Source organism: Plecotus auritus (assembly GCF_963455305.1).
Source record: "Plecotus auritus genome assembly, chromosome: 9".
Lineage (NCBI taxonomy): Eukaryota > Metazoa > Chordata > Mammalia > Chiroptera > Vespertilionidae > Plecotus > Plecotus auritus.
In genome coordinates this window covers 46,811,435-46,826,203 of record NC_137783.1, presented here as the reverse complement: position 1 = coordinate 46,826,203, position 14,769 = coordinate 46,811,435, and the positions used below count along the sequence as shown (strand labels likewise).

Genomic DNA, 14,769 nt, shown 5'->3' with positions numbered 1-14,769 from the left:
CCCTGATCCGGGACACCCTTCAGGACAAACCAGCTGGCCCCCACCCGTGCACCAGGCCTCTATCCTATCTATTAAAAGAGTAATATGCAGATTGACCATCATTCCAACACACAAGATGGCTGCCCCCATGTGGTCAAAGATCCTGCCCCCATGTGGACACAAGATGGCCACCACAAGATGGCCAGCAGGGGAGGGCAGTTGGGAGGGACCAGGCCTGCAAGGGAGGGCAGTTGTGGGCGATCAGGCCAGCAGGGGAGGGCAGTTGGGAGGGACCAGGCCTGCAAGGGAGGGCAGTTGGGGGCGATCAAGCCTGCAGGGGAGGGCAGTTAGGGGTGACCAAGCTGGCAGAGGAGGAAAGTTGGGGGCGACCAGGCCTGCAGGGAAGGGCAGTTGGGGGGGACCCAGGCCTGCAGGAGAGAGCAGATAGGGGTGACCAGGCCTGCAGGGGAGGGCAGTTAGGGGCAAACAGGCTGGCAGGGGTGTGGTTAGGTGGTGACCAGGCTGGCAGGCAGAAGCGGTTAGGGGCAATCAGGAAGGCAGGCAGGCAAGCAGATGGGAGCCAGCAGTCCTGGATTGTGAGAGGGATGTCTGACTGCCCGTTTAGGCCCGATCCAGGTAGGATTGGGCCTAAATGGGCAGTTGGACATCTCTTGAGGGGTCCCAGATTGGTGAGGGTGCAGGCTGGGCTGAGGGACACACCCCCCGTGCACGAATTTCATGCACCGGGCCTCTAGTTAACTATAGTCACCATTCTGTACATTACATCCCTAGGACTTAAGTATTTAATAACTGAAAGATGTATCTTTTACCTTTTGACCACCTTCACCCATTTCTCTCATATTATTTGTAATTATATAAAACTTTTTATATTCTTTTAAAGTTCAAACTATACTAATAGGATCCACTGACAAGTCTCACTTTATTTCTGTACTCCTCAACCTGTTCCTTTCTTCTTTCTATAACTACCATTCTATTAGTTTTTCTATTTCTATTGTTTCTTTTGGAAAATATAAGCAAATGTTTATATATTCCTATTCCTTTCAACATAAACGCAGAAGTAGGTAGCATGGTATAAATACTTTCTATACCTTGGTGTTTTAATTTATTGATATGTCCTATTTTAGTCCTTCATATTTATCTCTCCTCTCTGCTGCAGCCTGGGTCATTAATCCCATAGTAATTTATTCAGCTCTCTCTTCTGGGTTTATTACTTTATTTTTATGTTGTGTCTAACTTGCTGTTTATTTAACCTGACCAATAAGTTTTCATTTTATTGATTATATTTATCATTCTGAAAGTTCTATTTTTTCCTACTCAAATCTGACTGATCTTTTTTAGGGTTTCTTATATGTTCATATATTTTTTCTTTACTTAAACATTTTATTCATAGTTATTTTGTATTCTTAATCTGATAACACCAATATCTGAAGAACTTGGGGATGTCTAATATTGTTTTTTAATAGTTTCTATTTTTTGCTCATAGTGGCTTTTTTCATCATGTGCTTTGTAATCATGGAGTGTGTGCACTTGTTCAGATTGTATGTGGCAAAATCTGAGTGATTTTTTTTTTGGTATGTTTGGCAGAAAGGATTGATGTTTGTTTTTTAAAATGTGAATACTTAGAGAATACTTAGTTAGATTTCATCAAAATTGAAACTTTTGTGCTTCTAAGTACACCATCAAGAAAGTGAAAAGACACTGGAATAAAACATCAAGAATAACCTTGGTCACCCTGGCTGGATTGCTCAATGGTTAGAACGTCAGCCCTCAGATTGAAGGGTCATGGCTTCGGTTTCCGGTAAAGGGGATTTACCTCGGTTGCAGGCTCGATCTCCTGCCCTGGATGGGGTGCAAACATGAGGCAACAAATCAATGTGTCTCTCTCACTTCCCTCCCGCCCCTCTTTCTTCTACTCTCTCTAAAAAAAAAAATAAATGGAAAAAATATCCTCAGGTGAGGATGAAAAAAGAATAGCCCTGGCCAGTGTTGCTCAGTGGCTTAGTGTCGGACTGCACACTGAAGGGTTGTGGATTTGATTCCCAGTCAAGGGCAGGTACCTGGGTTGCAGGTTCAATCCCTGGCCACAGTCAGGCTGCATACGGGAAGCAGCTGATTGATATGTCTCTCTCACATCAATGTCTTTCCCTCTCCCCCTCCCTCCCTCTGCCTCTCTTCCTTCCGTCCACTCTCTCTAAAAAATCAATGGAAAGAATATGCTTGGGTGAGGATTAAAAAAAAAAATCAAGAATAGTTAAAAGAAAATAAAAAGACAACCCACAGTGTGGGTAAAGAATATTTGAAAATCATATGTCTGATAAGGAACTTGTATCTAGAATATGTAAAGAACTCTAACAATTAGTAATAAAAAGACAACCAAATTTTTAAATGAACAAAGGATTTGAATATACATTTTTCCAGAATGATACACAAATGGTCAATAAGTATGTGGACAGATATTCAACATCATCATTAGGGAAATACAATAAAAACTACAGTGAAATACTACTTCATACCTGTCAGAATGGCTATAATAAAAAAGATGGACAATGACAAGTATTAAAGAGGGTATGGAGAAATTGGAAACCTCATATATTGCTGTTGGGATTGTAAAATGGGGTAGCCACTTTGGAAAATAGTTTGGCAGTTCCTGAAAATGTTAAACATAGAGTTGCCATAGGACCCAGCAATTCTACTCAAGAATAATGAAAACATTTGTCCATACGAAAACTTGTACACCAATGTTCATAGTTACTTATTCATAAAAGCCCAAGAAATGGAAACAACTAATATAGTCTCTCCATACAGTGGACTATTTGGCAATAAAAAGGATGCTACAATGTGGATGAACCTTGAAAACATTGTGTTGAGTGAAAAAGACTAGTCACAAAAGAACAAATGTTTCATGATATTATTTATATGACATAACCATAATAGGCAAGTTTATAGATGCACAAAGTAGATTAGTGGTTGTCTAGAGCTGGGATAGGGAGGGGGAGAAGATGAGTAGTGACTACTAATGGTTACAGTTTCCTTTTTGGGGTGATGAAAATGTTTTAAAATTAGATTATGGTGATGGTTGCACAACTCTGTGAATATACCAAGAACTATTATATTTTTTAAATGGGTGAACTTTATGGTATGTAAATTACATATCATTAATGTTGGAAAGGGAAGGAGAAGGAGGAGGTAAGGGAACCAGTTGACAGGTTTGCTTCTCTTCCTGTCCATCCATCTCTTGCCCAGATGGTTGGTAGGAGGAAGATGGATATATCTCACATGATGCACATGATGAGTCCTGCTCTGTTAGAAAATTGCACGTTTCAACTTAATTGATGTTTCATTTTGGTATGATGGCTGATAATTGAAATCTTGGGATATCTAGGTCCCATGTCCACTAGATTCTTGCCATGTTTCATTACCTTGTAATTTTTTTCTCGGTTTATAAATTTAGGATAATTCCTGCTTTCCTCCCTCAGAGGATTGTTGTGAAATTCAAATGAAAGCTGTATAGTCCTAAATAAATATGGAGTAGTATTAAGAATCCTAAAGTGCTCTGTATTTTCTTTCTATAGGAGTAAAACACAAATCTTTTCTAACAGTTGAGGACTGTTTTGAGTTGGGCAAAGTGGCCTATACAGAAGCAGATTATTACCATACAGAACTGTGGATGGAACAGGCACTCAGGCAGCTGGATGAAGGCGAGGCTTCTACCACTGATAAGGTCTCTGTCCTAGACTATTTGAGCTACGCCGTGTACCAGCAGGGAGACCTCGATAAGGCACTTTTGCTTACAAAGAAGCTTCTTGAACTAGGTATGTTAACTTGACATAGTTCAAGGTTATAGATGTATTTCTCATCATATAGCTGTGGTACTTTTTATTTGTTAGAATTCAAGCACCTTGTTTGTCAGACATACTTGATCCTCTTTCTGATTAGCCTCTAAATAAAATGGCAATTGATTTTTCTCACCTAGTAGTACTACAACAGTGGTGTTTCTCTGCTCTGTCCTCTTCAGGAATTTCAAAATTGGACCTAGTCTAGCTAACTCAGTCAAAAATGTTTATTTATCATGTTGCTATATTAAATATTAACTAGTTTTCTTTGAAGGGTGTTTTTGGTTAATTGCATTTCATATTAAAATGATAGAAAAATGTAATAGCATATGAGGATTTTACAACTAGTATTTTGGATAGAGTTGTAGTGTTTCTCTATGTATGATCCAGGGACTATGTGCCTCAGAACTACTTGGATACTTATTAGAAATGAAAATTCCTTGAGCTCCACCCCAGACCTACTAAATTAGAATCTCTGGAGGTAAAGTTGTATGCTAATACATTCTGGTGGCCTTTGGTGTATAATGAAGCTTTAAACTTTAAAAAAGTTAATATTTTTATGAATAGATAAATATATATATATGTTAGAAGAGTGAAACAGTTCAAAAAGATTGGCCATCAGAAAGTGAACTTTTGATAATTAGGTTATTATATCTTACTTGAATGAATAAATTGAGATATTGGTTCAAGTACCCTTCCCCCCCGCCCCAGTATTTTTTAGTGATTTTTCCCCCCTCTTGACTTAAGAAAAAAACAAAACTTTACTCATTGTAGCAAAGTTGCTTTTTTTAAAAATTCTTTATTGTTGAAAATATTACTTATATTCCCTTTTACCGCCCATTGACCCCCTCTAGCCCGCCCCTGTCCCCCACCCCAGGCCTTCACCACCCTATTGTCTGTGTCCATGGGCCATGCATATATGCATACAAGGTCTTTGGTTGCTTACCTCCCACCCACCCACCCTCCCCCGCCTTCCCTCTGAGATTCCTCACTATGTTCCATGCTTCCATGTCTCTGGATCCACTCGGTTCATCAGGTTATTTTGTTATTTAGATTCCACGTATGAGTGAGATCATGTGATACTTGTCTTTCTCTGACTGACTTATTTCACTTAGCATGATACCCTCCAGGTCCCTCCATGCTGTATCAAAGGGTAAGAGATTCTTCTTTTTTACTGCTGCATAGTATTCCATGGTATAAATGTACCACAGGTTTTTTTTATCCACTCATCTACTGATGGGCACTTGGGCTGTTTCTAGATCTTAGCTATTGTAAATTGTGCTGCTATGCAATAGGGGTGCATACATTCTTTCTGATTGGTGTTTCTGGTTTCTTAGGATATATTTCATTGTAGGAAAGTTTTAAAAATAGAAAAAGATATAGAAGTCATCCATAAGCCAATCACCCAAAGATACCTACAAACTTTTTTGTTTCCTTGTTGTATATACCCTCTTCACACACACACTTTTCCCTTTTTTTTTTTTTAAAATATATTTTATTGATATTTCACAGAGAGGAAGGGAGAGGGATAGAGAGCTAGAAACATCGATGAGAGAGAAACATCGATCAGCTGCCTCCTGCACGCCTCCTCCTGGAGATGTGCCCGCAACCAAGGTACATGCCCTTGACCGGAATCGAACCCGGGACCCTTCAGTCCGCAGGCCGACGCTCTATCCACTGAGCCAAACTGGTTTCGGCACACTTTTCCCTTTCTTTTACAAAATTAGGCTCATGTTGTATACCACAGCATGTATTGTGAGCAGTTTCTCAAAGACAAGAAATGTTTTAGAAATAAGACTAGATTTCCTAAATACGTCAACTAATGTCACAAGTGAAGTTTCTACAAACTCTTCTGCCACTTTTATTTGTGTGTGTGGTGGTGGTTTTTCCTCCTGGATGGGTGGAGTAAGTCCTCTTTCCTCTACTGAGACATAGCTAAAAATTATGACTAGCAATTCAGAGGTATTTAGTGGATTCTGGCTTATTTGAAAATTACATCTTTAGTTTCTCTTTTCTGTCTCATTTAGAATTTTGGGGCTAAAATCCACTCAGCCCTCAGAAGTAGGCTGTGTTCTACATTTATAATTTATCTGTGGTAAAGGTTGCTTTTGAATTTACACAGACAGAGTCTTCCCCATGGTAATTACATTTCTGTCTCAGAAAAAATCTTTTCCATTGCTTAAAAAAAGAATGAGAAATATTTAAAAAATTCATTTGACATCAAAATGATCAGACATAGTTCCTTTGGCTAATTAGTAACTTCTCAAAGTAGAAGCAGTAATTGCTACTTGGAAATAAATGGCCGCTTCTGTCTCCAGAACTCTCTATAGGGTGACTGTATGTCCTGCTTTACTTGGGGCAGTACTGGTTTACACCTGTTGTTTGGCCTAATAATTTTTACTAGTGCCTTCTTTCACTCTTGAAAGCATACTGGTTTGGAAGGTGAATTGTATGGCCCTCTATTTTATATTACTGTATTCTGATGTTTGCACAACAATAAGCTTCTTCATGGATGTGCTCTTTCTCTTCTAATAGATCCTGAACATCAGAGAGCTAATGGTAACTTAAAATATTTTGAGTATATAATGGCTAAAGAAAAAGATGCCAATAAATCTGCTTCAGATGACCAATCTGATCAGAAAACCACGCTGAAAAAAAAAGGAGTTGCTGTGGATTACCTGCCAGAGAGACAGAAGTACGAAATGCTGTGCCGTGGGGAGGGTATCAAAATGGTAAAGTGGAAAAGCCAATTGTGTGTGTGTGAACGTGTGTGTGTGTGTATGTGTTTGCACGTAGTTCTAGAGAGAATCAACTTCTTTTATATTTAAGTCTATGTGATAAAAATGAGAATTACTGCATGAAGTATTATAGTATGCCACATCACCTTATTGTGAGGCTCACACTTAAAATGCTCCAAGTGTTAATAAAATAGCTTTAAAATAAAGCCTGTGAATCATACACCATTCCATGCAATTTTGGTAATATTACCCTTTTCATAGATTAAAAGGTGAAGGATCAGATAATACAAGGGAAGTGATAAAGTTTTTTTCTTACATCTTTTTAAAAAATTGATTTTAGAGAGGAAGGAAGGGGAAGAGAGAGAAAGAGAGAGAAATATTGATGTGAGAGAGATCTATTGATTGGTTGCCTCCTAGAGTATATGCCCTGACTGGGGATTGAACCCACAACCTTCTGGTGCATGGGACGACACTCCAACCAACTGAGCCACACCAGCCAGGGCTTCTTATATCTTAATGCAAAAGAGGTTTCAGCAGTCTTAAGTAGAAATAATATACCTTCCTAATCTATCCTCTGAAACAGTGGATTCATCTATACAATAATATCTTGTGGTTTTGCTCCTACTCAACCTTGACAGGATTGTTTAGTGAAACATTTGTCTATTTCAGAAATATTAAAAATGCAAAGACTTAAGAGATTTAAGTTAAATCCTTTAACTTTTCTTTAAAATAATAAAATATGTCTATAAATATCCCTTTGTTTATTGTGTACTTATATTTATGCATTTGTAACTTAGAGTACTGTACTTTAGGATGGTGCTAGATAATAGGCCAAAAACAAAAGCATTCAAGTCTGGGAAACATAGGGTTTTGTTCAGCCTCAGTACTTTTCAGAGCCCTTTTGTGCATTCTGGATATGGTATACATTGCTTCCCAACATTAACTGGTAATGGGCCCCTCTTTTAAGGTACTAGTGTTCAGTTGAAGGTTGGCATAAGTGGGAGGAAGTGAATTAGTGAATTTTAAAAGTATTTTTAAGTGTAAACATTTGAATACATAGTGTTTAACTTTTTCTCTACTACTGATAAACTCAGGTGGGGCTTTATGTTTGGTATTGTTGACTTCTTGATATTTGATGATTTACTGTTGACAGCATCACCTCTAACAGCAAAAAATCGATCATATTTTTGTTGACATCTTTGGGTGTTTTAAGTTGATGAAGTCCTGGAAGAGCAAGTCTACTTTTTCTTTGGGAGCTAGTAGTAAAGACAAGGATAATAACACTTTGCTAGACTCATGAAACATTTTTAAAAATTTTACATCTAAATATTTTAGTATATTTTGAAGATAAGGACTGTTAAAAAATAACCACAATACCATTATCACACCTAAAAGAATTCACAGTGGTTCCATTATATCATCAAAATCTAGTTAAGTATTCGAATTTCAAATAGTACATGTTTTTTTATTTTATTTTTTAATCCTCACCTGAGAATATTTTTCCATTGATTTTTAGAGAGTAGAAGAGAGAGGGAAAGACAGAGAGAAACATCGATATGAAAAAGACACATCGATTGGTTGCCTCTTACACGAGCCTGGGTCAGGGAGGAGCTTGCAACCGAGGTACATGCCCTTGACTTGAATCGAACCTGGGAACCTTCAGTCTGTAGGCCGACGCCCTATCCGCTGAGCCAAAAAGGCTAGACAGCACATGTTTTTTATTGCTCTTAATAACTCTTAAAGAAGAGAGCAAAATAGATCTATAAGTATAAAACATTAGTCTGCTAATTTGCCAGTTTGTTGATGTGACACACACATGCCAAACCTGCCCAAGATCAAAGGAGCATTCTTTTTCTCAGAATAAGTTCATATCATTATTATGTAAAACATTTATTTGATATGAAACTTTGGATTTTATTCTAGGTAAATAAAGTACATGGAGAATAAACATGAATCATTGTTTTAGTATGTTAACTAATAATTAAAACAAAAACTAATATTATTCCTATTTCATATATGACATACTTGTTTAATCAAGAGAACAAGCAGCAATGCATTAACTTAATTATTAATACTACATAGGTGATTGAAAGAAACTTTTATTTGCTTTGTTGACCACTCTATTTTAAATACCTACTAATAAAAGCACCTGATTTCTTAGTTTAATAACTTATTTTCTCTTGTTTAGAGCCACCCATTTTTATCTTGGCTTAAAAAAAAACACAACCTTTAAAAAAATTTTTTTTTGCCATAAGCATTTAACTGAGAGGGTTTTTTTTTTTTTTTTTTTTTTTTTTTTTTTTTAGCAAAAGCTGGTTAGGTTTTTTGTTTTTGTTTTGTTTTCCTTATAGAAACTTTTTCTTTCAGACTGTTGCCCAGTTACTTTGTGAAGTTTAGAGCAATGCTGATAATTTATTTCGTATTTCCATAAACATTTATTTCATATTTATAACACCTGAACTTTATTTTGATGAGAGGAGGGTAAAAAGAAAAACCCTACCTTTTTTCTTACTTAAGGTCTACCATCTCTCTCCTAGAACATAATAAATTTTTTTAAATCCTGAAGGTCCTGTCCTAGCTGGTTTGACTCAGTGGATAGAGTATTGGCCTCAAACTGAAGGGTCCTGGGTTCGATTCCAGCCAAGGGCACATGCCTAGGTTGCAGGCTCAGTCCCCTGTAGTGGGTGTGCAGGAGGCAGCCGATCGATGATTCTCATCATTGATGTTTCTATCTCTCTCTCCCTCTCCCTTCCTCTCTCAAATCAAAAAAAATGTATATTAAAAAAAAATCCTGAAGTCCTGTTTGATGCAAAGTATTTGTAGAGAACTGTTTTTTTTGGTCTTCTTCCACAGATAACTTTGTGTGTACATGAGCATGATTATTGTTTCTTATCTGCATAGGAACAAGCATTAAAAATATTATTACTCTAATATATTTATCATCTTTTTAACTTTATGTTTAGACTCCTCGGAGACAGAAAAAACTCTTTTGCCGCTACCATGATGGAAACCGGAATCCTAAATTTATTCTGGCTCCAGCCAAACAGGAGGATGAGTGGGACAAGCCTCGTATTATTCGCTTCCATGATATTATTTCTGATGCAGAAATTGAAATTGTCAAAGATCTAGCAAAACCAAGGGTAAATAACTTTTTCCCCCTCTTAATTTATGTAACTGTGTATCAGTTTTTCCTTTGCAAGATTACAGAAAAGATCAATGATATGGCAATAACCCCACAGATAGTTTTAGATATTGTCGCCACATCATAATGGAGTTCTTTACTAAGCTGTATTTATACCAGTTTTTCCTTAGTTTGTTATCAACACAAATAATATATCTTGCAAATTGGTTTTTTAAAAATTAAATTTATTGGGGTGACATTGTATAATAACATTATATGGAAATAGATTTTAAACTCTTAATTATGAAAATTATAGTTGAGATTTTTATTTCACACTTAACAAATTTGTTTCAGCATCCTCCTGAAAAAGTCTTCTATGTACTTTGGAGCCTTTTAGTCTCAGAGACTAATCAAAAATCAACTTTTTCATTCTTCTATTATTTTTATCTGAAAGAATATTTAAAGTATTTTTATTCCCTTTTATGCACATTATTACTGGAAATATATAGTTAGGCACAAGCATCAGGCTAATTTGAAATAATAACATCATAGTTTTCTGACTTCAACCTACATCATTTATCTTAATAAGAAAAATAACTTAATGTAAATGCAATCCTATAAACTTAGTGTTTACTGTAAAAATTCTTCTTTTGTGAGAATATGAGAAAGACTACCCTTTAAGCTCTTGCCTTTTTAATTTTTTTTTTTTACCATCAGCTTGTTTTTAAAACATGTTTAGTCTTCATTGTAAAGTGCAAACTGCCATTACTTTCATAAAGAGATTGTTTAATACATACTAGGCATATTTTTGCTCTTTTATTACACAGGAGTTATCAAATTTCTTTTTTATAGGTCCAGATAGTAAATACTTTTTAGGCTTTGCAGGCCATACAGTCTGTCAAAACCACTCAACTTTGCTGTTGTAGTGCAAAGGCAACCATAGAATATAATGAGTGTGGCTATATTCCAATAAAACTTTATTTCCAAAAGCAGGTGGCAGGCTGAATTTGGCCCATGGCATCGTTTGCTGATCCTAATTATATTGTAAAGATTGAATTATCTGGATAGTTGTACTGCAAAATGACCTTAAAGTTAGAATTGTTAAGTTTTACTGCTTTTCCAAATTGCTACTTTTTTTTTTTTTTTTTTTTTTTTACCAAAGATTACATTTTAAATGGGAAAAGCAGTCTAATAAATATGGTTGCTTTACAAGTGAATCCTTAAAAATTTCAACTTATAATTACATAATATTTTATCATTCTCTTGTAGTCCAAGATTTCTATTGTAATCCATAATTTGTAGTCAATAAGCCCAGTAAACTAAAGTATCTTGGTAGAATATTTATAAAGAGTTCATTTCATCCTGGAGATTGTCCTATGTCTCTAGGTATGGAGGCCAAAGTCTTCCAAAGGAATGCCTCAGTGGTTTTATTTTGAATATATCAACAGATTCAGGGGCAGTAAAAATTTCATATTCTTTTTGATAACCTCAGAATCATCATCCTTTTTAAAAAAGTTTAAAATCATTGTCTTGACTGTCATCTTTTAAAATGATTTTTACATTTATGAGTTCTTTTCATTTGCATTGTGCTCAGTCCAAGATTATTTCACGGTATAAGTGATATATATGAGCAGATATATTGAAGGAAGAAAAGACCTTGAAATAAATTTTGAACATTAATCTTTGTGAAATAGTATCACTAAAAAAAAAAATTAAAATCAGAAGTTTGGAATGGATCATTAATTGCAAATAACCATTCTTATAAATATAAATTAGACTTCAAATTTTAGAAATTTCTCTTTTTTCTCACTGTCACATCCTCTAACCATTGAGAAAAATTTAATTTTTAATCTCTTTTCTTCAAGTACCCTCTATTTATGCAAAACAAAACATTTTTAAAAATAATTTTAAAAATATATAAAAACCTAAAAAAACACATGGGCTTTCAAAGCTCAACACAAGGTGATTGGAAGTCTATGGAGCTATTTTCTCTTTTCAGCTTCCATTATAAAAATCCGAGAATTCTGACTGGTTGGGTAAATGTAATTCATTTTTGTTTTGTAATGCAAGTATTTTGATGGTTGGCTTCACAGCTGAGGCGAGCCACCATTTCAAATCCAATAACAGGAGACTTGGAGACGGTACATTACAGAATTAGCAAAAGGTAAGAGATGTGTATGCTGCATATTTTGATCTCTAATGAGTGTTTTGTACATCCTACAGGAATTATTCATTTCAAGGAAGTAGGTCATTTTCAGTCTCCAGCTCCAGTCACCGCCTGTTTATATACACATGGATAAATTGCTTCGTGTTTCACAGGTCTTTCCCATTAACTAGAAGTTCTGTTTTTAATTTTTAATTGGTCTGTTATTTTTAGGGAATTAATAGGCTTTGCATCTCTGTTCTGGTCAGGAATTAAATGTCCAAGAAATGGCTTGATACTTGTTTTTTTTTTCCCTTTTCTTGCCAAGGGGGAGAAAAAGCAAAAGCAGCGGTCTTTGTTTATGCAGCTCTCTTAACATTCATAAATGCTGCTGTGAATTCACATCAGCCTTCATGGTGATTGTATTGGCATTTGTTCATATGTCTTGTAAAATACCATTGTCATTTTGGAGTAATCTGTATTCCTGTTGGAGTTTATATTTTAAAAAACTTGCTGACTTAAAAGTTGGCCATGGAAAGAACAGAGTTATTTTTCTGATCTCTCTTCCAACTGCTATTACTATGAATTTAGTTGCCTTTTATTTTGCCAGAGACTTGACAACAGTTTTGTCTTGGTGAGAGTTTAAAAAAATGAATTTAAAGAGACTACTAATTATTCTTTTGTCATAATATTTAAAGAACGTTAAACTTCTAAATTTGAGAAAGTTCCTGTGAAACCCAATGCTATATAAGTCATTTACATACAGCTTCAAATGATTTTTTTAAAAAAAAGTGAAAGGACAATAAATGTACAACAAAAATTTGTCAACTCGTTTTCTCTTGATTCGGAAGTGGCTTTTCTATTTGCCACCTTTCTAAATGTTTTTGCTGATTTGAAACCATTACCTACCATTCAGACCAATCTGAACCCTTCCAATCACCTGTGGCTTGGCAAAACAAAATCAAACAAACAAAAGTCCAAAATTGCCTGCTACGTGAGTAAGTGCTTGTCCTTTCTCTTTTTTTTGTAGCTGAGCCGAGCTACAGTACATGACCCTGAGACTGGAAAATTGACCACAGCACAGTACAGAGTATCTAAGAGGTAAGGGAGTAATGGAGAGAACTTGAGTCATACTTGGACCATTTCTTTATTGAAAATCTAATTTTCATAAAACTCATGATATGGTTTCAGAGACCTAGGCTGTTAGGCATAGGTGTTGGATGACAACCACACCTGACTCTTCATGATGGACTAATAAACATGGTTATGGGGCAATTAATAAAGATTTATTAAATTTCAAAATCCTTCCCTGGCCGGTGTGGCTCAGTTGGTTGAAGCATTGAAAGGTTGCGGGTTCAATTCCCTATCAGGGCACATACCCAGGTTGCAGTTCAGTTCCAGTCCTGGTGTGTAAGGGAGGCAACCAATTGATGTTTCTCTATTTCCCTTCCTCCCTCCCTCCTTTCCTCCCTCCGTCCCTCCCTTTCTTTCTTTCCCCCTTCCCTTTCCTTCCCTTCCCTTCCCTTCCCTTCCCTTCCCTTCCCTTCCCTTCCCGTCCCTTCTTTCTCTCTCCCTTCCTCTCTCTCTAAAATAAATAATAATAATAATAATAATAAAACACCCTGCTGTGACTCCCCAAACCCTGCCAGCTAAGTGAAGTTGTATTCTCATATTGAAGGGGGGTTCCCAAAGACTCTTTATAGAATAAGGCCTAACTTGGTCTATATATTAAAGCAGGGGTTTAAAAATCTCTGGGTAATCCAGTAGCTGTAGGTATTAAGAAAGTAAATGTCTTTAAAGATTATAAACAAATCCTTTGCAAATCCATTGGTTTTAAATTCTTTCACTTTAACAATGTTTAAAGAGAATCTACCAAAGTGTAGATCACTGAAATAATTTTTAATAATAGATAACTGTAATTTATGTATTTAAGGTAAAAGGAGCTCACAGAATAAGTTATATTATTCCAACAGAACTCCTTTTCCATCTACTTAATTATGTTAAGGTTTCTTAGATAACATAAAAATGAAAATCCTATATAATAAAAAGGTAATATGCAAGTGGTCATTACGTGGTGAAGCTTAACAACCGACCACGTAATGACCGGATCACAGATCAGCAGGAGGGTGGGGCAGTGAGCTACAAGTGGGCGGAGAGCTACAGGAGGGTGGAGGCAAGCTACTGGCTACAAGCAGGCAGTGGAGAGCTACAGGAGGGGGCAGGGCAGCAAGCTATGATGGGGGGTGGGGGAGCTACAGGAGGGTGGGGCAGTGGGTGGAGAGCTACTGGGTGGGGGCCGAGAGCTACTGGCACACGGATTCGTGTGCAGGGCTACTAGTAGAAATATAATTGAGCTTAATTCAGTCTCATTCTAGCAATAAGTAATATTTATCCACAGATACAATACCTAATTGACAATAACAAAATAAGCCCAATCCATCTCAATAGGAACATTTTAATACATTTTTACTTTTTATATTTGATAATGATTATTTAACCATGTTATTTAGATTAACTGTATTACTAATAATTATAAATCATTCCAGAAGACATTTTTAGCACTTAGACCTTTATGTTATAGGAGATTTATACTTTATCAATTTGCACAGATATTTTTGTAGAGAAGTATCCTATGTAATAAAAGTATAGTATGCAAATCGACCAAATGGCAGAACAACCGGTTGGTGGGGGGTTGGGCTGGCGAGCAGGCAGTGCCAGGCCAGCCAAGGCAGGTGCCAGTGGGCAGAGGGAGGGGCTGGTGATGGGGAGGGAGGCGGTGGCAGCCAACTGCTGTGGAGGGGTGATGGGGGGGGGTGGGGTCGGCTGCTTGCCGGCTGGCGCTGTCCCCTGATCGGCCCATCTGGTCACCTTCCACAGAGGGAGGCCAGACTGCGGCTTAAGCTCTCTCCAGGAGCAGGCCTAAGCTGTTAGTCG

General features: G+C 36.7%; 1 protein-coding gene across 4 annotated transcripts in view; it reads left to right on the top strand.

Moving 5' to 3' along the window:
• The window catches only part of P4HA1 (prolyl 4-hydroxylase subunit alpha 1), an 83,807-nt gene that overhangs the window by 35,764 nt on the left and 33,274 nt on the right, over window positions 1-14,769 (top strand). For 2 of the 4 annotated variants that reach the window (XM_080642114.1, XM_080642115.1), the window contains exons 6-9: window positions 3,573-3,812; window positions 6,369-6,565; window positions 9,535-9,711; window positions 11,786-11,856. In XM_080642114.1, coding sequence (XP_080498240.1) covers window positions 3,573-3,812; window positions 6,369-6,565; window positions 9,535-9,711; window positions 11,786-11,856 — 685 coding nt within the window. Of the gene's footprint in view, window positions 1-3,572; window positions 3,813-6,368; window positions 6,566-9,534; window positions 9,712-11,785; window positions 11,857-12,865; window positions 12,937-14,769 lie in introns of all 4 variants that reach the window. The other 2 variants (XM_080642116.1, XM_080642113.1) reach the window with 1 other exon arrangement.